The following is a 25,729-nucleotide window of genomic DNA, read 5'->3' on the forward strand; positions in this document are numbered from 1 at the left end:
ATCTGCCATGCACAGGTATTTTATATCATCGAATTTATAAACTTATGACCATCATCATGATTAACTAACTTTTTCTCGTTGTAGAGAAAAGCACTACTTCTTGACAATGCGCATAAACAATTGGAATCAAAGACTTTCAGAATCCAAATGAAAAGATTATTTTCCAAAAATCAAGATAGGCTAGCTATCATGAATTATGAGGAAAAAGAACCTACCAACCAACCATTACCAACTGCACCAATGACCAGCACTGCTGAAGCAAGCAAGCGCAAGGCTATGGAGATTACCTTCGACCGAACGAATCAGCAGAACCTGCCCACCAAAGACAGACCTTCCAGCACTAGATAGAAAACAGAAACCAAGACTCCTTTCAAAAGGGAGTGAAAGCTACTGGAAATGTAAGTCTTACAATTTCACACATAACTGAATCTTCTCGTTACTTATTACTATTATTAAAGTTATCATCTTGGAGAATCTTCTCTAGCTTACGTTAAAAATATCACTTCTCTGTTTGGATTTTATGTATTCTGCTAAATTGAGATATGCAATAATATCTTATTTATGTCTTTGACTTTTTTGTTTAGTTGAAACAATGCTACTTCATTTTTTGTCAATATAAATGGTTAAAATGACTCCTTTTGTGCTTTATGAAACAATGCTACTTTCATTCTACTTTAGCAGTTAAAATAAAGGGAGGAAAAAAAAAAAAAGACTATAATTATGTTTATAGTACATAATGAGCATGAGACTTTCGTACCACTACATGTGAATGTATTTTTTTTAGTGTTATGTTAGAAGTTATTAGTATGGCAAGTTTTAGGGTAATTCTTCAAAACTTCCATTCTATTCAGTAGTAGTTGGGTTGATTCACTTTGAAATTTTAGCACTCTTTGTACTAGCATTTGGGTTTTATGTATTCTGCCAAATTAGGGCATAGGTGTTGGGATCACATATCTAAACCTCCATATTTCTAAGCAATTTTTCAGAAGAAACACTCTTCCTATCTTTTCCACTGTTCTGATAAGTATTTCTGCTCAATATTTCAGAAATGACATCCTCAATATTATGAAATTCCACCCATATCTTCTTATCTCCATCTATCTGATTCTGCAACTCTCTAAATAAATTCTCATACTTCATGTTTTTTTGGTTCAATTTTTGTGCCTTCTAATCAATATGTCTTTTGTCTATTTACTCTTTGGTACTCCATAACTTTTAGATGGATAATACGTTGTGTTTAGGACATATGAGCCATTACACGTTGCATATATGCTGCAACATTTTCTCTTCGAAGATTTAGTTGTTTATTCTCTGCTATGCTAATAGAAACTTGATAAAAAAAAAGTTGACAACTTCCTTTCTTTGGCCAACAAAAATGCATAACAGATGCTTTTCATTCGCTAAAAACAATGTGTGACTATAGGAGATAAATGCTCTGTCAACCAGGTTGCCCTTTTAATTTATGTCATGAAATAGTACTTTGTATAAATTTGCAAATGTGCTGACTTTCTGGGGGATGAGGGTAACAAATACTATGACTAAGATTTGATAATTGGGAAGTTGTGCCGGAGGAAATAGAGTTTTTTTTCCCCTCTTGGTGGATTCAAGTCATCTTGCTTATGAAAGTTTTTAAAGTAATTTATTGTCTTTCCTAATGTAGCGAAAAAGATTGTAACTTTTTGTTTGTTAAAGGAATTTGAATAATGTTTCAATTGACACCCAGAATAGTAATTGGAATGACGAAGTAATTGTTAGGAGAGAATATGTTTTTAGTATTAACAGGGGAAACTAAGTTTTCAGACTAGAATTAGTTGTGCACTTCCCTGTGTATATGGTTGGTGGAGAGGTGGGAGCTTAAAAGATGAAAAAGAAATGATTTTGAGTTGCTTTAGCGATTGGTAATTTTTGCTGCAAAAAAAGTTGTTAAATTGTCCTTCCAGGTGAGTATATTGGATGAAAAAATGGTACCTTTTGGGATGAAAGTGATAACTAAGTGCGGTTTATGTTTGTACTTGAGCAAGATAGAAAACCTGCGGATAAGGAGCAATACTTTGTGTTGTTGTAGTTGACATGTGGTTTATCTGGATAATTAGTGTTGGCTCAGAAGGTTTTAGGCTAATAAAACCCTTTGGTTTTTTCATTTACTTGCAACATCTACATTCCTAACCAAACCTAGCATCATTTTGTTATCAGGTTTTGCCAACAAGTTTTTGGAGCACATCTTTTTGCCAATGCACTGTCAAGCTACTATCTTTTTGCCACAAGACTGCCTTTTTTAAAAACTACATTACAACCATATGTGACGCCCCCTGCTTTAAAAAGGTACATGACACAGCTACCTGAACTGCATTACTACTACACTCTCTACATCCATCACTTGAAAACTTGCACTAATTTTAACAACAAATTTCTACAGGTATTTTGTCAATCATGGCGTTGCACAACTACAACATGCGTGATTACTACTAAGAAAATACTTTTTTCTGTAAATATGTAGTATAAATGATGTATATATGACAGCGCAATCATCAATGTAATAGACAAATGTATATATGCATAAACAATGCAAACTTATTTTAGTTGTCTTATACTATCTTTCCTCATTACTTACGATAATCTTCTTACCGTTGGACGAAGAGTTATTGAATAGGGATGTGGAAAAGAAGAGTAAAACACTCAGGTTAAAGATGGGTCTGATGTTATACCTACCGATGATACTTCAGTAGGAGACAAACAAACATAAATCCACTTCAAGCAATGGGACTGCCCTGACAGTGTTTTGCTAACACAGACAAAAGGCAAGGAATTTTTAAGCAGTGGTTGAAAGTTCTGCTCTAGATTTAATTATATTGCTTTCGATTATCAATGACAGTACCATTTCTCAAGGAAATTATGCTCTGTACTTAACTGTAATTGCTCAAGGTCGTCACAAATTGTTGATACCAACTCTTTTCAACTCAGCGTGAAGGAAAGTGTTTCTATTTTCAAAGCCCTTCATACACACAACAATACATTCTAAGAGCTAGAATATATAAATTTTTATCCATTCATTGGTATGTCTCCTTGTCTCTGTCTATATGTTCTTTTCTGTCAACCTATTCCATCAAACATACACTTTCAAGCTAAAATAGTACAAAGTTCACCTATTATTTCTACTCGCCTGAATTCCTTTGGATTTCTACTTTATCATAGTTGTCTTGGAAGGAGTAGATGATATGTTTTCATTGATATTCCAAAACTTTTCAGACTTTTCTTTTTGTTTCATTCTTCAAGTAGTCACTGTCAATGAACTTAGTCTCACTTTCATCTTTTAGGATATCATGTATGCTTTCAGAGGTAATAGCTGTTAGCATTATTCTTTTGTTTTGAATTATGTTAAAATTTCTATTTAGATATCGAATTATGCATCATTGATGCCTTAGTAAACCCCTAGATATTCTCTTTTTCACGATTTATTGTTAGCGCACAGACGCAACATTAAAAAATGTGATACTAATTAATGTGGCTACCCTTTACTTGCACAGTTTCATTCACCTAAGATGTGACTTAAATCCTAAATGGCAATAACTACTTCAGAATTAACTATAATAACACTACCCAATATAAAATACATATACTAACACTATTCAATACATAAATTTTTACAATTGTACGCAATTACATATATATAATTCAAAGTGTTGGATCCGTGCGCAGCACAGACATACACCCTCTAGTATATTGAGAAGGACGTGATGTGATAACCAGAGATTTGGTCAACCGAAATAGAGAAAATAAACGTGACGTGCCTTTTTGTCATGTTGAGCATGGCCATATGTGATTCACAAATCTCTTCAATTTTTTGAAGTGACAATACTTATTTTCTAGTTGATATATTTAATTAACTCTCATAAATCACAGTGCATCAACACTAGAATAACGGAGTTAAGGTGTGGACGTGTTGGCATTTAACTATTTCTCCATTTTAATAAATTGTTTTTTATAATGCCAACTGCTCAACTTGATGGTTGATGTAGAAATGTATTGTTACTGTCCTCCATTAATTTTTCTTCGAATGATTATACTATTGAACTATTAATAGTATTTTTTCTACTATTAAAGAAGAGCCGGTTGGGCTCACTTTCTCATCGTCCGTTGCAATTTAATAATTAAAAAAATTGTGGGCCCATATATATTAAACAATAACTAATATAAAAAAAAATATGGGCCCCATAATTCTAACATATATATATATCCGTTCCAATTTAATAAAAAAAAATTATGGCCCCATATATATTAAACAACAACTAATATAAAAAAAATTGTGGGCCCCATAATTCTAACAAATATATATATCCGTTCCAATTTAATAAAAAAAAATTGTGGGCCCTATATATATTAAACAACAACTAATATTAAAAAAATAGTGCAAATTAATAATGTCAAAAAAAAAAAATGCATCCCGTATTAAAAAATCAAACAATATTCATGTAATTTCCCAAGTATCTCATTAAGTCAATAATGATGGATTCATTGCCACGTGCGTATTCGTAGCAAACACTAATATAATAAAATTTTAAATACGGAGCACAAACTACAATGTTATATTAATCGTGTTTTGAACATAGTATCCATATTGACAAAATCAAGTAATATATATATATATATATATATATATATATATATAAAGTGAATCCCATATTAAAAAAGCAAACAATGTCAAAAAAAAAGTGCAAAAAAAAATTGTGGGCCCCATAATTCTAATATATATATATATATAAACACCAACCAATATTAAAAAAAAAAAAAAAAAAAAAAAGTGAGAAAAAAAAGTGGACCCCATATTAATAAAATCAAGTAATATTAAAAAAAAAAGTGAATCTCATATTAAAAAAACAAACAATGTTAAAAATAGTGAAATTATAATTCTAATATATATATATATATATGCATAAAAATAGTGCAAATTAATAATGTCAAAAAAAAAAGTGCACCCCGTATTAAAAAATCAAACAATATTCATGTAATTTCCAAAGTATCTCATTAAGTCAATAATGATGGATTCATTGCCACGTGCGTATCCGTAGCAAACACTAATATAATAAAATTTTAAATACGGAGCACAAACTACAATGTTATATTAATCGTGTTTTGAAAATAGTATCCCATATTGACAAAATCAAGCAATATATATAAAAAAAAGTGAATCCCATATTAAAAAAAAAAACAATGTCAAAAAAAAAGTGCAGACTTTGTATTCGTAGCAAACACTAATATAATAAAGTTTTAGATACGGAGCACAAACTACAATGTTATATCAATCGTGTTTTGAACATAGTATTTATATATATATTATATGCATAAAAATAGTGCAAACTAATAATGTTCAACAGGGTGGGTCTCATACTAAACAACACCAAGCAGTATAAAAAATAAAAATAAAAAAAAGAAGAAACTATATAAAGCATGGGTTTAGACCCATGCTTCGTCGTCCGTTGTCCCTTAAAAAAAAGGATGGGCCCCATACTAAATAACACCGAGCAATAAAGAAAAAAGGAAGAAAAAAAAGTGGAACTTACCATCTCCAAGCTCATGGGAAAAAAAAAGTGGACCCTATATTATCAAAATCAAGCAATATAAAAAAAAAAAAAATGAAACCCATATTAAAAAAAATATAATGTTAAAAAAAAGGTGCTGACTTTGTATTCGTAGCAAACACTAATATAATAAAGTTTTAGATACGGAGCATAAACTAAAACGTTATATTAATCGTGTTTTGAACATAGTATATGTATATATATATTATATGCATAAAAATAGTACAAATTAATAATGTCCAAAAAAAAAAAAAGTGCACCCCATAAAGGGTGGACCTCATACTAAACAACATCAAGCAATATAAAAAATAAATAAATAAAAAAAAATGAAACCCACCATCTCCAAACTCACTGTAAAAAAAAAGTGGACCCCATATTAACAAAATCAAGCAATATCAAAAAAAAAAAAAAAGGTGAACCCCATATTAAAAAAAAAAATAATGTAAAAAAAAAAGTGCAGACTTTGTATTCGTAGTAAACACTAATAAACTAAAGTTTTAGATACGGAGCACAAACTACAATGTTATATTAATCGTGTTTTGAACATAGTATATATATATATGCATAAAAATAGTGCAAATTAATAATGTCAAAAAAAAAAAAAAGTGCACTCCATATTAAAAAATCAAACAATATTCACGTAATTTTCAAAGTATCTCATTAAGTCAATAATGATGGATTCATTGCCAATGAAATTGCTTTTCTTCAAAAGGTTAAGTAGTCAAACCATACAGTTTTCTTTCTTTTTTTATATTAGCCTGAGATCTAATCTAGATATTAAACTGTTGTATTTGTTATTCCGCCATGTCATTTATTTGTTATGTCTACTAAAATAAATATACTTTAAATATTTATATTTTAAAATAAGGTAGAATTTAATTACTTTTTTATTTTTATTCTTACTCTAATAAATGTGAAAAGAGATTAATGTCGTAAAAAAAAATATATCAAATGGAGATCAAATAATGAATAAGGTAAATTAGTCAAATTATAATTCTAATCGACGTTTTCTTAAAAAACCATGCAAAAGACAACATGACAAGTAAAATGAACTAAACCGAGAATATTTACCAAAAATTAAAAAATAGTATTTCTTCGTTTAAATAGAAAATCAATTTCTACTTTGTTTCGTTTTAAGATGTAAAATTAATTTAATAATTTGAATTAGAATTATCCAAATCAAAATTTGATAAAAAATAATAATATAATAAAATTTTAGATACGGAGCACAAACTACAATGTTATATTAATTGTGTTTTGAACATAATATATACTCTCTATATATATAATCACTATTCAAAGACAACTACATACACATAGATGCACTATAATCAAAAGTGTTGGGCCCGTGCGCAGCAGAGGCATAGGCCGTCTAGTATTTTATATATCAGGCTGTAATTTTGTACTATTAATACAAAATTGTCGGTGCATTTAAACAGATTCGACTTCCAAGGACATAAACTAAGAAAGGAAAAAAAAAAAGATATACGGTGCGTTTGGTAGAAAGGAAAATATTTTTAAATTTTATCATGTTTGATTAGTCAATTTTGTTAGAAAACAAGTTCTTTAAAAATGAGATTAATCACTTCTCTAGCAAAAGTATAGAGAACAATTACAGTAAGTGTTATTTTGGCAAATTGTCTCCTCCCCAACCACATACTACATTTTCCCCCACTCCCTCCCCTATCCTCCTCAACCCACCGCCTCAATTCCGACCCCAAGGTGTTATATATATATATATATATATATATATACATATATTGTTATTGTTGTTATTATATTCGTGAAATAATATTTTCTGCGAGCAAATATTAAAAAATAAGTAAGAAATCACTTAGAATTTAGTCTGTAATAAGGCTCGAAGATCTCTAGCTGGATTTGAAATGATCCAGGAATGCCATCCGGTGGGTGGGATTAATTTGTAGTTAGTTTTCTCCTTTTTCTTTTTCTTTTTTCTAGTGGTAGGATATACGCATAAGAGGACAATACATACAATCTATAGTAATAAATTGCTCCTTCAAATCACTAAGTAAAATCTTGACCATACGGTGGTCTTGCAAATCTTTAAATAATCTTAAATAAACTCTTATAATACAATCTACATTTTTACTCAAAATTCAAAATATTGATGTATGCCAGTAGCGGAGTTAGGATTTTTACTAACGGGGTTAAAAAAATATAAAGAAGTAAGCACACGAAGAAGTCGAGGGGGTTCAACATCTATTACATATAAAAAATAATTTTAACCTTATATATACAGTGTAATTTTTCACCGAAGAGTGTCGGATGAACCCCTTACCCTTATTGGCTCCGCTCCTGCATGCACTTCATAAATACCACTGTACTACTATCTTTTTTGTTTCCATTAATTTCATTATTTTTATTTTTCTGCGTGTACTTTCTTTCTCAGACAACTTTTCTCCTCTTCCTTTTCCCCTCTATATAAGAGAAGTTCTACACCTCTTGTAGAACACAAATGACCCTTAATTTGATCATCTCCTCTCTTTCCTTTTTTTTTTTTTTTTTTTTCTTTTCTCTTCCAAGAGAAAAGATATAGCAGCAACAACAATAAATAGTCATGACCATAAAGAATTTCTTCAACAATGCTTCTTACAACAAGGAAAAATTGCTGCTACATGATGAAAAAAGAAATAGATTTACAAGTTTCTTCAACAATAATATTCAAGATTTTGCTAAGAAAGCAATAGAGATGGGTAAAAATGATCCTCGAAAGATTATTTTTGCCTTAAAAATGGGATTTGCTTTATTTTTCGTGTCTCTTCTCATTTTCTGGAAGGAACCATATCCAGATATTGCTCAGTTCTCAATATGGGCTATCTTAACAGTTCTTATTATGTTTGAGTTCACAATAGGTACTAAAATTTAACATTCTTCTCTTGTTTTTGCTTGCTTCTTAATTTTATCGGGATTTGAGTGATACTCCCTCAGTATACAAAAGAGCGTCCACCTAGTATTTTTTTCTTGGATAAAAAAGAGTGTCCACTTATCAATTAATAAAGAAAGAATTAACCTTATCTTTTTAGATTTACCCCTATTAAGTTCTATGTGATCAAATCCCAATGCAAATTTAATTAGAAACAGTTTAGTCAAATTGCCTATTTTTGTCTAGAAGTTAGTATTTTCTTAAGGATGTGCAAATGACTAGGTGGATACTCTTTTTTGTCCGAATGAAGTATATATTAATGGCCTAGTATTACACCATCATTGTTATTTGATATGTTAGTAATAGGTTAATTATCATTTGTTCTTGAATATTAATTGATTCTATTGAATAGAGTTACCTGCAAATCTATAATTATCTTCTAAGTGACCTGATTGTGAAAATACTTTTTACATCATCAGTGCATAAAACTTTAACTAATTTGAGTTTATGTTCTACACACACTGATAATTTAAAAGTTTTTTACACAATTATGTCACTTATAAAGCAATTACAACAAGTAATATCTACGATAAACATTAGTTGGTTACCAAATATGTAACTAATTGCTTGCTATATTAAATTACAAGCATAAAAATTCCTGCATTATCGATATATATATATATATATATATATATATATCTTAAATCTTTTTACTATACGCCAATGAGCATTAAGTTTGCTAATTTTAATTACCCTTTTGACCTTTTTGATTTGGGCAGGAGGAACATTTATTAAAGGATTTAATCGTGGTTTGGGGACATTTTGTGCTGGGATGCTTGCCTTCATCTTTGCTCAATTAGCATTATGGGCTGGAGAATGGGAAAGAATTGTAATTGTTGTGAGCATTTTTATTGTAGGTAAACTCTCTAGCAGCATAAATATGACATAAATTTATCCGTTTCCGGTGTTTAACAAACAAAATGAATACATAAACATACTTTTACAGATCATCAGTAAACAATAGTTAATTAATATACGGTCTCACCTCAATTTGTCATTTACATATGGTAGTATGATTTGATATAACACGGTGTGCGGATAAGAGTTTACCCATAAATCCTCATGTTCCTAATTTTCTCTTCAAGTCTAGTGATTTTTTTTTTTTTACATATATGTATCATTTTTTTATTTTTTTTGGCAGCATTCTGCGGGTCATATTTGAAGCTACACCCAACAATGGCACCATATGAATATGGATATAGAGTATTTATCTTGACATATTGTATCCTCATAGTGGCTGGGAACAGGACTAGGGAATATAATGTGGCTATTCTTACTCGTTTAGCGCTAATTGGTGTTGGTGCTGGTATTTGCTTGATGATTAACATTGGTATTTGCCCCATTTGGGCTGGTGAAGATTTGCATCGTTTGGTGGTTAAGAATTTCATAGATCTTGCAACTTCTTTAGAAGGTACACGTCCATATGTGTTTTTAAAGATTTTTGCACATTTCTTAAAAACGAAATATACAGCCTTAATATAACATAATATTATTTGTTTTTACGATCCTTTATTTCTTCCTTAAACGTTTCACTCAATTGGCACCTCCACTGATTGAAGCAGTAAAAATATGTTTGAGAAAAAGTACGTAATAAATAGTTTTTATTTTTTTCTGAAAAATAAATTTTTATAACATATGAAGTAATTCGATATGCCAATATGACAAACAGTTGGAAGCGGAGGTAAGTATATTGTGATAAATAGAACTCTCATTTGTTTCCCTAATCTTAAACCAATAAAATCGCTAGCCTAAACATATAAAAATAGTCCCTCAAACTTGGCATGGTACGCCAATTAGATACCTGAATTTAGGCAATATAATGACCAGTTGAACACCTCTTACTTATTTTTCGATATTTAGTGAGTAAATAAATTTATATTCTTATAATTTAGCAAAAACTACGTGGTGGGTGGGTGATGGGGAGGAGATTGGGTTGTTGGGGATGACGAAGAGACAATCAATATGAAATCTCACTTATTACACTTGTTTTCTCCCTTTCACACCAGGAAAGTAATTTTTCTCATTTTTTAAAGAACTTGTTTTCTAGAAAAGATATAACTTTGTCTCGACAATTTTTTTTACAGGTTGTATGGATGGGTACTTAAGTTGTGTTGAGTATGATGAAGATACAAATGATGCGGAATACAATGGCTATAAATCTGTCATAGAATCCACAAGTCGAGAGCAAACATTGGTACGTACATTATTGTACTAGTAATATTTATGTGTCTACTAATTAACCAACCAATAATGAATTTACACTGATCATGAAACTATATGATAACATCCTAATTGTTGCTTGGTTCGTATTTGAACAGCTTGGATTTGCTATTTGGGAGCCACCTCATGGGCGTTATAAGATGCACAAGAATGCTTGGAAAGACTTTGTCAAATTAAGCAGTGAATTAAGGCATTGTGCATTCATGGTCATGGCATTACATGGATGTATCCAGTCAAAAATTCAGGTTTTACATGCTAACTAATTAAAGCATATGTTGCTCGAATCTTCAAAATGTTGATGTACCGCTATCAGATTTTGCAAAAATGAATTATTAAAGGAGAATCTGACACATAGGAGCAGATCCAAAATTTTCATTAACGAGATTCAAAGTATAAAAAAGTAAACACACGAAGAAGTTAAGGGATTTAACATCTATTGTATATACATAAAAATAAAAATAAAATTGAAGCTTATATATATAATATAATTTTCTGGCAAAGGAATTCAAATGACCATAGATCCGCCTCTATCGTCACACTAATGATATTTTTGAAGGATCCGATCAAGCAGCAAAGGAAAAAAGCAATCAATCTTACTTAGGCTTTACCTTTTGCACCATCATCCCTACAGATGGAGGCATGGAAAGCACTCGAAATAGTTTTTATAGTGTCAATATATTTTAACCAGTTATTTACTGTAATTAGGATCACTTAAATCATCACATGTTTATTATGTGGGTCATTTTAATATGATAGTCTTAAAAAATTGTATTTATATTTTATATACATGAATAATTAGCAATTTTTACAAGTTTAACAAATAATTTATTGCATTATTTAAGTTATCGAAATAGAATTAGTACAATCAGTTATCTATTGTTGTAGGTCATCTTGAGCTGTACCAACGCATGAAAATTAAGCTCTTAACATTTTTGCAGGCACAGCCAGAGAAGAGGAAGGTTTTTCAAAATGAGATCAAAAGAGTTGGTGTTGATGCTGCAAAAGTTCTCCGCAAGCTAGGAATAAAATTAGAGAAAATGGAAATGCTAAGTGGTCATGAAAATATCCTAAAAGAAGTGCACGAAACAGCTCAACACCTCCAGAAAAAAATTGACCACAAGTCATATCTTTTGGTCAACTCAAAAAACTGGGAAATTGGAAAACCAAACATTATTAACAATCTTGGAGATTCTTCAGTTGAAAATGATAGTGAAAATTTGCTATTAACCTCTCAATCACTTAGTGAAACAGCCATTAACATAAGGTCGTTACAAGCAAATTGGCCACAAATGCAAAAGACTCATCAAATCAATTGGTCACTAGTTCAACATTATTTAGAAAGCAAAACCAATGGCCTTCACGTCTCTCACTTGTTGATGGTGAAATTGCTGATACAGTGGAAATGGAAACTTATTTGAGTGCTAGTGCTTTGACTTTGGCTACTTTTGCTTCACTTCTTATTGAATTTGTTGCCAGGCTTCAGAATGTGGTTGACAATTTTGAAGAACTAAGTCAAAAGGCAGAGTTTAAAGAGCCAATTAGTATTAAGAGTTCAATAATTTACCTAGTATATGTTAATAATGTGCTTTACATTCAAAATGTGAGTTATTTTTTAAGGATCAATTTTGTGTGAGATGAAAAGAAAAAAAGAGTCATGTGTTTGTTGTGCGAGGAGGGAAGGAAATAGGAATATGAAATTTGTTTATTGACGTGTGGATTATCTGTTATAGCATGAATAGATATACACGAGGCAAAAAATGTTATCAAATTGTGCAACTCTATCAATTTTAGTTTATGATTTGTTTATTCAGTAATGACCTAAGGAGGTAGTTTAATTTTTGAACATTTTTTATGCAAAAGCGATAATACTATACAAGGTCATCTAAAGAAATAATTAAAGACAACTATATATCCAAAATTCGTGGAACTTGTGGCATAAAAGTTGACAAGTTAGTTAAAGTGGACTGATGGTGTAGAATTTACTTACACCTTCTTCAGTAGATATAAGACAATTAATCCAATTCAAATATGTAACGTTAACAAATTGATGTAGAATTCTTTTATGGCAAAAGTTGATTTTTGTTCTAAATGAACTGAGGTCAATATTAACTTGGAGCAAATTTGATCCAGATATCAACTTACTCTCAAAGTTAATACGTTAAGAAATTGACAGTTTCAATGTGCTTCTTCGCCCGCCCCTTCTATTTACTAAGATTGAACGATCATGCTCACCAATATATGACTTGAAATTGAACATCGATCAATTCGATATTCCTTTTAATTATGATCAATTTGGTGTATTATCCCTCGTTTATATCTCTTGGCGAGGTGATGCGTTCTTGGATAGTTTTTTTTTTATATATTTCTTGGGGTTCTAGATTGCAATTGAATGTCCAATTGGTCACTATCATTCATTTTCTCGAGTTGCTATTTTCAAATCTTATCTTTTTGCGAATAGTGTTTCGAACTTCTATTTGCTTGGCGTTACAATCATTTGATTTGGGAGCTCGGTTTGAGTAGCTAACGACCTCTAAATGGTCAATGCTCGGCCTATTGCACTTATAAGGTCTTTGAATATTTCCTGGACTAATTATGGGGTCCGTATATCAACATAGCAGAATAAGTTATATCAAAGAAAATAATGCAGTTACGCACGTTAGATTTATGTCGAACCAAGATTTATTTATGTAATGCTCGCCAAATATGAAAAATCATGCTTGAGAAATTTAAACGTGAAAGTAATTTAGGTTGCAAAACTTCTCACAAAATGGTAGTTGGAGTTCAAACATGTTTCCAAACCATACCTATCAAATTTTAAAAATCCATGAGGAAGTCATTACTTTTTTTTTGCTTGTTAAATAATTAATCTAAATAGTCGCCCACCCAACCGTTTATACCAAAAAAGTCGTCCATGTATAATATATGCACAACTCCATATATTCAGTGTATAATTTATGTATGCCGGCTAGAAAAAGTAAACGGTGAATCCAACCGACTGTTGTGTAAAGATTCCGATTGTTTCATTTTAAAAGGGGTCATTAGAACTTCTGCTCATATTTTGTGCTAGTCTTTAATTTTTGCCATTCATAATAAATAACTTTTTTCGCCGGGTTTAATTTTATAGTTTTACTTCATAATATCTTACAAGTAATGCCTAATATGACGATTGCCCTTAAAGAGACATAAGTTCGATTGCTAAAGGGAAAAAATTAGAGGCCAAATCCATTTGAAGGGAAAAATTAAAGACCAGCCCATTTGAAGGAAAACCGTGCAATTTCTTCAATTTTTTGCCCGGATTTCCCTCAAAGGCACTGATCTTTAATTTTTAGCTCTCAAATTGCTGGTCTTTACTTTTTTCCCCTCGTTTAAAAAGGTGACCGAAAATAGCCCGAGATTTTGAGTTCAAACCCCATTCAGTAAAATAATAATAATTTCGCAAGATAAATCTTTACCAAAATTATGCCTATGGTGCAGAGTTTGCCTTAAGGGATAACTATAGTCTACACGTGACTTTAAAGCTAAACTAAAAGTCTGCCTAAAGAAGGACAATCGTGCAAATTGTCTCAATTTCATCCTTGTCTATTTGTTTGCATAGCAAGCCTTGTTGGTTTTTATCTTACTGGGCCAAATTCAAAAAGCGACCCATCCAAACATTACATTCTCATTTCATCAGTAGCCAAGTATCTCCCTTTCCCTATCTCTCTCTTTCCCTCTCTCGATTTCGTCTAAATCCAAAGCTCGAATCTCAGGCGACCGGTAACCGGCGAGCAACATTTCCACCGGTAAACTCTCCGTACATTAAAATATAGATATATTTCTTTTACAATTGATTCAAAAATAAGTTTAATTGATTTAATTTGCAACCAGCTGTTCATCTCTTTATTAATTTCAGTTATTGTTAGCTTTAATATTTGATTTCCTTTGTGGTATTTGCTTTTGTTGTATATTAGTATTTATTTGAATTCGCTTGGGATTTTCTTCAGATCTCAGATTTGGTGATTTGAACGCTCAATTCTTCTAACATTTAAATTATGTTAATTTCTTTTTTTTTTTTTATGCGTCTTATATGTTATTTGTTTTGGATCTGGGTGGTTTTATAAATTTGTTTTTAATTTATGTGGCACCTCTTGGATTTCGAAGTTTAAATAAGTTTTTTTTTTCACTTATATGTATTTTACATATTTTGAATTGCTAATTATTAATGACTTATAGTATTTTTTTACGTACTTTCCGAATATGTAAATTTTATCTGAAAAAAAAAGGGAGTTAAAGATTCCATATCCAAATTTGCGGTAAAAATTTAAAAGTTTGATTCTCGAAATTCGAACTGTGTCACATAAATTGGGACAGAGAGAGTATTTTTCAATACGGAAGGTAGTATATTAGTATAAGGCATATTTGGGAACGGACCCTTTTAATTTACATTTTTGAACGTGTTTGTTAATTGTAAGTTTTGGTATTTGCAGCTGTAACTACATCTTTGAGAGGATGGCAATGGTAGATGAGCCATTGTACCCGATAGCCGTGTTAATAGATGAACTTAAAAATGATGATATCCAATTGCGGTTGAATTCTATTAGGAGGTTATCGACTATTGCACGTGCACTCGGTGAGGAAAGAACTAGGAAGGAGTTGATTCCATTTTTGAGCGAAAACAATGACGACGACGACGAGGTGTTGTTGGCAATGGCGGAAGAGCTTGGTGTATTTATTCCTTATGTTGGAGGCGTGGAACATGCTCACGTTCTTCTCCCGCCTTTAGAGACCCTTTGTACTGTTGAGGAGACGTGTGTGAGGGATAAAGCTGTGGAGTCGTTGTGTAGAATTGGATCCCAGATGAGGGAGAGTGATTTGGTTGATTGGTTCGTCCCTCTTGTGAAGGTTTGGCTCTATTACTGTTGTTCATTCCTTATTATTCATCATGAAGAAATGTACTTTTCAAGTTACTAGTGGTAGTCGCATAAAGAGAAATTCACAAAAATGGCCCCTTATGTTTGAAGGTAGGTTCAAAATAGTCCCTTAAGTATGCACTGCATAATTTTGGTTCTTTAAGTTTGCCAAAAGTCAAAACTTTAAGTCTTTGTCAAATATTTACAGAATTTTATTTGTCAAATTTGATGGAACTATGAGAAAGAAGGAAATTAGCGGGAACTCACATTTAGAGGTGCAATTTTTGATTTATTTTGGAGTCTAGTTCAGCTTTTTGAGGTGTAATTTCTGTTTTTTTTTTTAAACATCTTTTTAGTGTCTAATGTAGTTTTTGTGTTGCATAGATTACGATTTGATGGGACTTTCTTGGTGTTTATAACAAACAAAGTTCGGCAAATGTTTGACGGAGACTAAAAATGTGAACTTTTGGCTATCTTAAAGGACCAAAACTGTTAAGTGTATTCTTAAGGGACTATAACGAACGATCCTCGAACATAAGGGACCATATTTTGTCATTTTCTCGTTGCACTAACATATAAAGACCTTTTACTCACTTGCAATCCCTATATTCTAATGTGTGAAACTCTGAACATCACTCATATATATTTATCTTTTATTTAGCATCATGGTTTGTGGTTTGTCGAAATGCTTATTACTTTTGTAATTTATACGTCTTCCTATTCTTTCCAATCACTAGAGGCTGGCAGCTGGTGAGTGGTTCACAGCGAGAGTTTCTGCTTGTGGACTCTTTCATATTGCTTACTCAAGTGCCCCAGAGATGTTGAAGGCAGAACTTCGGACTATTTACAGCCAATTATGTCAAGACGACATGCCTATGGTGCGAAGGTCGGCTGCTACAAACTTAGGGAAGTTTGCTGCTACAGTTGAATCTGCTTACCTCAAGAGTGATATCATGTCAATATTTGATGATCTTACACAGGATGGTAATATTTTCACTTATATTTTGCAACTTACGACTAGAGAGAGTCAATCTAAACTTCTCCCTTGTAATGATTTCTAAATTAGTTTTACCTCATAGAGTTGTTGCCTTCTGAGTCAGTGTTACTTCATATAGCCGATTGCTCATGGCAATAAAATCGTTATGTTTTAGTGTGGAATGAATTGTCTGTTCGCACCTAGTGTCTTTTTCTCAACAAAAGAAAGTTTGTTGGCTTATCTTATGTCTTTTGATTTCAGATCAGGATTCTGTGCGTTTATTAGCGGTTGAGGGCTGTGCTGCACTTGGTAAGCTGCTAGAGCCCCAGGATTGTGTGGCACATATCCTGCCTGTCATTGTCAACTTCTCTCAGGTACTCTTTAGATTGTGTTTGAGTCATGGCATCCTGGCTCATACAGATCCTTGAAATCTTGCATATAGTTTTAGATTCTTGTGTTCATTTATATATATTTCTTTTTACGTTTCTTTCATGTTACAGCTTCTTTTTGATGCTTGAGTGAATAATTAGTTTTTTTAAATAGTTATCATCTTTCGTCTAAAACAATATAGTTGTCATCTCTTGTTGTATTTCTACTTATTTATGCACATTAGGTGTTCCCTTTATCTAGAGTGTCCCACACAGAGAAGTTCTCTGATTGTCTCCAATGTATGTGATATGGAAAAGAACCCCGTATCCAAATCCTAACTGCTCTCTCATTTGAAGCTTTTAGATAGCAGCATACGGTTAGGGTAGGTGAGCCTGTCTAAATTATGATGGGATGATACCTTTATTTTAGAGTATTGCTTATTGTTTTTCACGAACTAGCAGAGTAGGGGAATTAGAAAGAAACATGGACGACTGGCTTGAGTAGGCATGTTTAGGTGAAGCCTTTATTGCTAAATCTTGGTGGTTGGAAAGACACTTTGTCAAGTTAAAGTGAGCTATTCCAAAATAAGCTTTACAGGATATATGTGATATGATGGATCATCATTACAGTCCTTAGACATTTTCACTTGGTTCGCAGTACGAAAATGTACTAATAAGTCTTTAACACAGCAACACTTGACAAGATATAATTTTGGAAAGCTCTTGGTGCACTGGTGTACTTGCCTATACTTGCTAGCGGAAATTACAGTAGTTATAGGAGTAAAATTTTGGTAAAAAGTGCTAAAACTAAAGGATTAAACCTTTGCAGTGATCCATTATATTGGTTTAGCCTGGATAAAAAAACTTACAGTAGGCTTGTACTATTAAATTCTTCTGAAAATATTAAGTACTACTATTATCCTCTCTGTCTCGAAGAAGTTACCTAGAGCCCGTTTGGATGGGCTTATGGCTTTTGACTTATAAGCCAAAAGCCATAAGTTAGAAATTCTAGCTTTTTGCTTTTGGTAGAAATTCTAGCTTTTTGCTTTTGGCTTATTTTTGTCATTTTAGCTTAAAAACAAGTGCTTAAAAGCACTTTTTTATTTTACCCAAACACTACAAAAGTGCTTCAAAGCTATTTTGGCTTAAAAGCACCTAAACTAAGCTAATCATAACAGGCTTTCATAATTGTGCGCGTTTTTTCCTCTAATTACCAGGACAAGTCTTGGCGTGTCCGGTACATGGTTGCTAACCAATTGTACGAACTATGTGAAGCTGTAGGGCCTGAGCCCACTAGGTATTTTCTCAACTTTTATAGAGATACTTCTATTGTACTGTAATTTTTATCATTTTTGGTTGTTTTTAGTTAAAATTTTTATATTTAAATTGGGAAATTTTATTGTTGACAGTGTAATTCATAGCTTTACATATATTGAACCTTCCAGATGCTTGGATTGACAAATACTGTGTACGTTCATTATAGCGTTATGCACAATTTGTTGACCTAATTGTTCTTCTCTGAAGTGGATTCGGTGGAATGGATTGATGTGCTATTGCTGACACATCTTAAGGTGCTTCCGTTGCATTATGAATCACATTTAGAGCCTTGTCGTCATAACTCAACTTTGGTTTCTAACTTGGTTGACAAGTTCTGTATTTCGGAGAATGTCGACCCCTCCCCCCACAAAAAGAAAAAGAAAAAGTAGTACTTGAGGTACAAACTGCTTGCCAAGTTTTGTTGTTCAAGTGGGTCTAACAAGAACGGTCTTGTCCTGAAGACTCCTTTCAAGGACTTTATTGCTGGCCTCTTTGATAGCATTTTGTTGATGAATAATGGGAAGGGCAATTGACTGAGAGTTCCATGATATAAATCAGTGTTATCAAAAGCGAAAAGCGCAAAAAAGCTCTGAGGTCAGCTGGGGCTTTAAGTGCAAAGCGCAAATATAGCGTGAGCTTTAATGAAAAAAGGCGCAATGAAGCAAAAATACATATATATATATATATATATATTATATATATATATATATGTTTAGTCCAAGACTAATAATAATAAGCATGAATAACAAATATATGGACAAAGAAATTGTAAAAACATTACGATAAAGGGAAATATCAATTGTCTAGTGTCATCTTTTCAAGAGAGGCTCATTGGCAAGGAAAAGTATGTCTTAGAGCCTTGATGATGACACTGAAGCGCACATAAAGCGCGGCGAAGTGCTCAACATGTTTTGAGCCTCGCTTCAGGGCTTAAGCGCCCTTTAAGCGCACCTTTGACAACACTGATATAAATTAGTGGTAGTTTAGGAATGTATGCATTTTGTTTTGGTCCAAGGATATTTCTGAAATTAATTTTTAAATCACGCGATATACTCTAGTCTCTGAAGTTCTATTCATCACATGACTGGACTGTTGAATCATAGGTCTTTAATCAGTGGAAATATGCTGTTCATACTTATCTGTGTTATCTGTTAATGAATCATGCTCTCTTCCACCAAACCTTTTATTATGGAAAATTAGAAATCTTTTCTGTCAGATGTCTGATTGTGTCTGACCATGATTTAGGACGGATTTGGTGCCTGCCTATGTCCGTTTGCTTCGGGATAATGAAGCTGAAGTTCGCATAGCTGCTGCAGGGAAAGTCACCAAATTCTGTCGGATCCTTAGTCCCGAGCTAGCTATTCAGCATATTCTTCCCTGTGTGAAGGTATATGCCCGACAGATTTCCTGTTCAGGAGCTTCATTTTTCATTTTGGGTCCCTATTTATGCTCTAACATGTATTTGAGTTTGATAAATGTTATAGGAATTATCATCAGACTCTTCACAGCATGTCAGATCTGCTTTGGCTTCTGTTATAATGGGGATGGCTCCTGTTTTGGGAAAGGTGAGGTGCAGATCATGCGTTTATTACGGTATAGATGGTAGATACATTGTGGGAAAGGTCTGGAATACTGCGATATGTCATATACAAATGCTACGGAGAATAACTTCGCAATTAGTTCTTGAAGTGTGTACAAACTGTGCTTTGTGAATCAGTTAATGACCCTCAATTTTTGGAGAAACCAGTTACATTTTTAAACTTGTTAATGAAATAGTAATAAAACATTTAGTGCTTCAATGTCCACTGAGTGGATTTATATATACAAACTTGCCAGTCTGCCTTGGCCCATAAGCCCCATACTTGTTTATCCTAATTATGAATGATGCAATGAATGGTGCACAAGATTTGGTTTCATGATGCATTCTAGGTGCAGATGATATTGTGTTAACTTATAAAACTAGCGAGGGAGTCAACCTAACTATGAAGAAACGCTTTAGAGATTAAGAATTTTAGGATAAGTAGAAGATAAATATATGCATTATAACTTTAGCTTCCATAAAAAGAATGAAATTATAGTGAGATTAGATGGGATTGTGGTGCTAATTGAAGCCAATTCAGGTATCTAGATTCAGTTTTAAGGTGGTATGATAGATGAAGATATATACAGAATATATGATGATCGAAATGGAGATTTTCAGGTATACAAGAATGATAAATATATTCCTCTGACAACAGAGCTCAGAGGATAATTTTTTTTTCTTCATCTGCACTGGTATTTGTTCAGTATCTCTTGAACAACTACAGTTAAAGTTAATCAAAGTTACTGGTGGGAAGAAATTTATATTTTTCAGATAGGATACATTGCAATGGTTGAATTCTATTCTATATATCCAAACACCCAAGGGCGATCTGGCTCTATTTGCCCATAGTCTAAGTAGGCGTTTGGACATGCGATTTGAAACCATGAGATGAAATCAGCGTTTGGACATGCATTTCATCTCATGGTTTCAACCCATGGTTTCAAAAATTTTAAATATAAAACTTGACCCACAGTTACCAATTTAAAAAAAAAAATATAAAACTTGACCCATAAGTTTATATTTTGTAAAAAAAAAGACCCATAAGTTGGTAGATATTTTTAACAATTACTCCCACCAACCATTTACCAACCTTTATTTATGTCTACCATGTGGGAGGATTATATTAAAGAGTAGTACATTACTATTCATGTTAAATTTTCTTTTTTATTGAACTAAAGTTTGATCAATTGATGTTGTATTTTTTAGAAAGGCCTTCTAGTAGCGTATTAATTTTGTTATGAACTTTGATAAGATTGTATAAGAATTGAGAATATTTTGATAGTTTTCACAACTTGTGGGGTTTTTATGTCTATAAAAAAAATACAACTTAAGAAATCCAAATTGCATGTCCAAACATGGTTTCAAATCATGGGTTTCATCTCATGGTTTCAAATCACGTCCAAACGGCTGCTAAGTTAGTTGTATCCTATCATTTTAGCATTATGTCGTTGCGGAATAACATATGATATCTCAAGTGTGGTCCTTTTTCCTAGTCAGCTTGAATCTTTTATTTGCGAAATAGTGGCTATCTTCACTTTTTAAATTTTATGATGCATTTGGGAATCATGTTACTACCTGAACTAATTTGACGGTTTATAATGTCTTACCTAATAGCAATTGTGTTCTTTTGGCACAAGAAGCAGCAGTCGATTTTGCTTTAATTATCTGAGGAGTGATTTTAGGGAGTGAGAAAAGTTCAATAGCTCAAAGTTGCTGAATATAAGCTAGTATAAGGAAGCTTTTCATATCATGAAATTTACATATGTTTTGATTGAAGCATTAAAGATTACCTATGAAATTAAATTTGACTGCTCTTTGTGCATTTGATGCAGGATGCAACCATTGAACATCTTCTTCCAATATTTCTTTCTCTTCTGAAGGACGAGTTTCCCGACGTGCGCCTGAATATCATTAGCAAGCTTGATCAAGTCAATCAGGTTGGTTGATGATTCACACATTTTCCCTATGGTCTGCAATTAATTATGAGACTAGTGAACGGTTTGCTGCTTGATTTTGGAAATTGGTATGCCATATGTTGTGATGTGTATTTTAGTGATGCATGAGCCCTAAAATAAAGAAGGCAATCAAAACTCTTTAACAGCCTGAACTCTTATTTGGTTAGCCATTGTTTTCTTTCCCTATGATTTATTATCTCCTGAGTTCTGGAATATAGATGTTTAGGTGCAACTTTGGCTTTTGTATTGATAAGAGCTGTAGACCTGGCTTATTAGGCTTCAATTATGTTGGAGTTGTAGATGAGATGTGCTTTAGCATCATTTTCTCCACTTGCTCTAGGTTTGTTGTTCCAAGCAATTCTTGCGTGGGAAACTTGAGTGAAGAACGATTTCGTGGGAAACTTGAGTGAAAAATGATTACATCTTTAACAAGGATATTTTAAGATTATGAATATTGTTTAGTTCCTGATTTATTTAACTTCAGTTTTTCTTAAACTTCTGCTCCTTTTTTTTTTTTGGTAAAACTTGACATCAAGCATCTCTTTGTTCAGTCATTGTCTTTAGCTGCCTGCACTTTGCATTGGTTCCTTGCACTCTGCAACTCTGAATTATTTTGTTTATTATTATTTATATTTAGTTTAGTTTAGTTCTTCTCTAACTCTTTTTTTCTCTAAGTGTTACAGGTGATTGGAATTGATTTATTGTCCCAATCTCTGTTGCCAGCTATTGTTGAGCTGGCAGAGGACAGGCATTGGCGGGTCCGTCTTGCAATAATAGAATACATACCTCTATTGGCAAGTCAATTGGGCATAGGATTTTTTGATGATAAGCTTGGTGCCCTTTGTATGCAATGGTTACAGGACAAGGTTGGTAGTCAATAAACCGGCTGTTAGATATTCATATAAACTGAAAAAGCATAAGAGTTCAATCTTGGTACATGAGCAGCTTCATTGAAACTTTGGCAATAAAATTGTCCATGTGGTGGTTATTTTTGTCTTTCTCAGCCGTCTATTGCAACTTTGCAAGTGGCAATGAGTCGGGGCATTTCCCCGAGCAGAATTGCCACCAACTCTTGCGTGATAATTAACTTATGTTTTTCTTTTATCCGTTGATGAATGTGAAAAGGCAATTACTTTTTCAATCAATTGATGGGACACAATATTTTACCTTACATTATCAAAAAAAATTAGTTGATGGAACAAGATCTCTGCCTCTGATCTCTTCCTTGCTGATTCTGTGATGCAGGTTTATTCAATTAGAGATGCTGCTGCTAATAACTTAAAGCGTCTCGCAGAAGAATTTGGTCCAGAGTGGGCAATGCAGCATATAATTCCTCAGGTTTGCTTGACGTGTGCAAATTAGAACAGCTAAACTCTTGCATGATATCCTTTTTGAAAACAAAACTAGTTCAGGGAGTAATGGGATATATCTTCTGTTACTACATGAAGATGATTAGACCGATGACACCTCGAGTTTCTAGGCTCCAGCTTTTGCCATTATTTATATCAACTACGTTCTGTTTTCTCAGTTGAAAATTGTCTTGTTTGCAGGTCTTGGATATGACTACCAGTCCACATTATTTGTATCGAATGACTATTCTTAGAGCAATTTCATTGCTTGCACCTGTAATGGGCTCTGAGATAACTTGTTCTAAGTTGCTGCCTGTGGTTATTACTGCAACAAAGGATAGGTGATTTTCCTTTCCCAGTTTAATGGTTTTGTACCTCTAAGTCGTTGAACTAATTGAAAGTTTTATCTTATTCCAGAGTGCCTAACATTAAATTTAATGTGGCAAAGGTGTTGCAATCCCTTATACCTATTGTTGACCAGTCGGTAAGAACCCTCGACTCATTTCTCGTTTCTTGGTTGCTTACAAAACAGCTTCTCAGATAGTTATCCTATAACTGTCGAGTTAATTTCAATTGTCCAGGTGGTGGAGAAAACCATTCGCCCCAGTTTAGTAGAGCTAGCCGAAGACCCTGATGTCGATGTTCGCTTCTATGCCAATCAAGCACTTCAGTCAATTGATAATGTCATGATGTCAGGCTAGAGAAGCTAAAAATTGGCAGGTGAGAGTAGTACTAATCTCTCTTCTAATCCCTCTTTGGTAGTCTTGGATTACACTCTCATACGAAGAAACAAAAGGGAAAAGGTACAATGTAAAATGCATCCTATTGAGCTTGGAGACGTATATTGTTACTAATTCTTTTGTAGGATTTGACATTCAAGATGCTGTGACACTAATGAAGACGAGTGTTTTTGTCATGTAAAGTTGCTGCCATACTTTACTATTTGATCTGCTAAGCTCATTGTATTTGTTGTTGTTAGTGTACTTTTTTGGTGTTTGAACTTACTCTTAGCTGTGTTATTCAAGCAGATTGATTTGCTTTTAAATTTGCGTTTGCGTTTCTTCCCTAAAATGCTTGTGCACTGCACCCCCCTCCCCCCACAAGCCTCTCTTGCTGTTGTTCAAAAAATGTTCCTTGTAATGTTTACTTTATGTCGTTTACTGTATACTGTAAGCTCTACTATTTAGATGGAATAGTATACCAACCCAAAGATCCTCCCTCGCAAACATGAGTGGGGTTTTATGGAATTTTTTCTTACATACGATGTTTACATCAAACTAACTTAATTTACGAGGATTAGTGGTGAAAAAGTTGAGAATGTGTATTAAAGCTCTGGATAATGGTAACAGTTTATGTAAAAACACATGTAAACAGCAAGTGTTGATAAGTTCTTTTCGGGGTCTAATTTGTGGAAGTCAACAAAAGCAAGAGAACATTTCATTTAAATTGAGAAGAACAATGTCACAAACTAAGGCCCCGTTTGGCCATAAATACCAAAAACTTTTTCACTTTTTTTTTTGGAATTTTTGAAGTTGGAGTTAGAGTTGAAGTTGGAGTTGGAGTTGTGTTTGGTCATAGTTTTTGAAATTGTAGTTTTCGGTGACATGTAGTGTAAAAAAGTAAATTTTTTCTTGTTTTTGGTATTCCGGAATACAACTCCGAAAAAAGTGAATAATTTTTATGGTCAAATGCTAAAAGTAAAAAAAGTAAAAAAAAAATTCGGAAAAAAATGAATAATTCTTATGGCTAAACGCCCACTAAAGTTGTGAGGCTTTCATCTTTCTTAGAACAGCCGATAAAAGCTAACCGATTTAGGTAGTGGTTAAATTTAATATAATCATCTTATTGTATTTCTTTTTTAGGCTTAATACATAAGCTGTCCTTAAGCTTGTCAGGATATTTCGTTTAGACATTCAAACTAAGTTCTATTTCAATTTGTAATAAAGTGTTCCAATTAGACACTTTCAGTTGAAAATTTTAATTTGTGTGTGTTTCATTTCGTCTATTATGTAGTTAAATTAATTACATAAAATATGTCATCTCTTTTAATTATATGCATTTGCCTCAATAAGCCATGCAATCCCAAACATTTACTATTTGAGGTTGATGCCTATAATTAAAGGAGACAACATATTTTATTAACTATTTCATAAACAAATGAAAATACACAATTTTTTTTTCTTCAAAATTTGGACGGAAAGTATCTAATTGAAACACTTTATTAGGAGGTGAGGTGTTCAATTGAATAAGGCTTAGTCAAGTGTCTAAATGAAATATCCTTGCAAGTTTAAGGCTGGATAATGTTAAATCTTTTTTGTGTTTTTGTTATAATAGATAAACATTTGCAAGTTTAAGGGGCTGGCTAGTGTTAAACTTTTTTTATTTTATTTTTTTTTATTTTAAATTTTTTGTTATAACAGATAAATATTTGATGGTTATTGTAAAGGCCAAACCCATCGACAGACACCTGTGGTCGTTCATTTCTTTCACTTAAGCACCTAAAGTACCCCTTGTTCCATTTAGAGTTTTAGACACTTCAGGTGGGGCTAGACT

The 25,729-nt window shown here is 32.6% G+C and overlaps 1 protein-coding gene, 1 long non-coding RNA gene and 1 pseudogene across 2 annotated transcripts; all 3 read left to right on the forward strand.

The window, feature by feature from the left end:
• Positions 1-75: 75 nt before the first annotated feature.
• LOC132642795 (uncharacterized) lies at positions 76-2,456 on the forward strand. The gene is made up of 3 exons (XR_009583341.1): positions 76-398; positions 2,194-2,322; positions 2,417-2,456. It is a non-coding gene; the product is annotated as an uncharacterized LOC132642795 (long non-coding RNA).
• Positions 2,457-7,863: 5,407 nt separating this feature from the next.
• Positions 7,864-12,373, forward strand: LOC132639884 (aluminum-activated malate transporter 5-like; annotated as a pseudogene).
• A 1,986-nt stretch (positions 12,374-14,359) lies between these two features.
• On the forward strand, positions 14,360-24,221 carry LOC132641799 (serine/threonine-protein phosphatase 2A 65 kDa regulatory subunit A beta isoform). Its single transcript, XM_060358891.1, has 13 exons — positions 14,360-14,522; positions 15,207-15,621; positions 16,367-16,613; positions 16,867-16,979; positions 18,191-18,270; positions 19,536-19,677; positions 19,775-19,855; positions 21,705-21,809; positions 22,511-22,693; positions 23,073-23,165; positions 23,378-23,517; positions 23,594-23,660; positions 23,758-24,221. Exons 2-13 carry the CDS (start codon positions 15,229-15,231, stop codon positions 23,875-23,877), a joined length of 1,764 nt encoding a protein of 587 aa, XP_060214874.1. The 5' UTR covers positions 14,360-14,522; positions 15,207-15,228; the 3' UTR covers positions 23,878-24,221.
• Positions 24,222-25,729: the final 1,508 nt, after the last annotated feature.

This window comes from Lycium barbarum, chromosome 5, assembly GCF_019175385.1.
Source record: "Lycium barbarum isolate Lr01 chromosome 5, ASM1917538v2, whole genome shotgun sequence".
Classification (NCBI taxonomy): Eukaryota; Viridiplantae; Streptophyta; class Magnoliopsida; order Solanales; family Solanaceae; genus Lycium; species Lycium barbarum.

Bases quoted from the DNA above. Each gene is read 5' to 3' on its own strand.
- LOC132641799 (XM_060358891.1), top strand. From the start codon at position 15,229: ATGGCAATGGTAGATGAGCCATTGTACCCGATAGCCGTGTTAATAGAT. The intron at 16,614-16,866 runs GTAATATTTTCA...TTTTGATTTCAG, and splicing joins TGATGATCTTACACAGGATG to ATCAGGATTCTGTGCGTTTA. The intron at 18,271-19,535 runs GTATTTTCTCAA...ACCATGATTTAG, and splicing joins GTAGGGCCTGAGCCCACTAG to GACGGATTTGGTGCCTGCCT.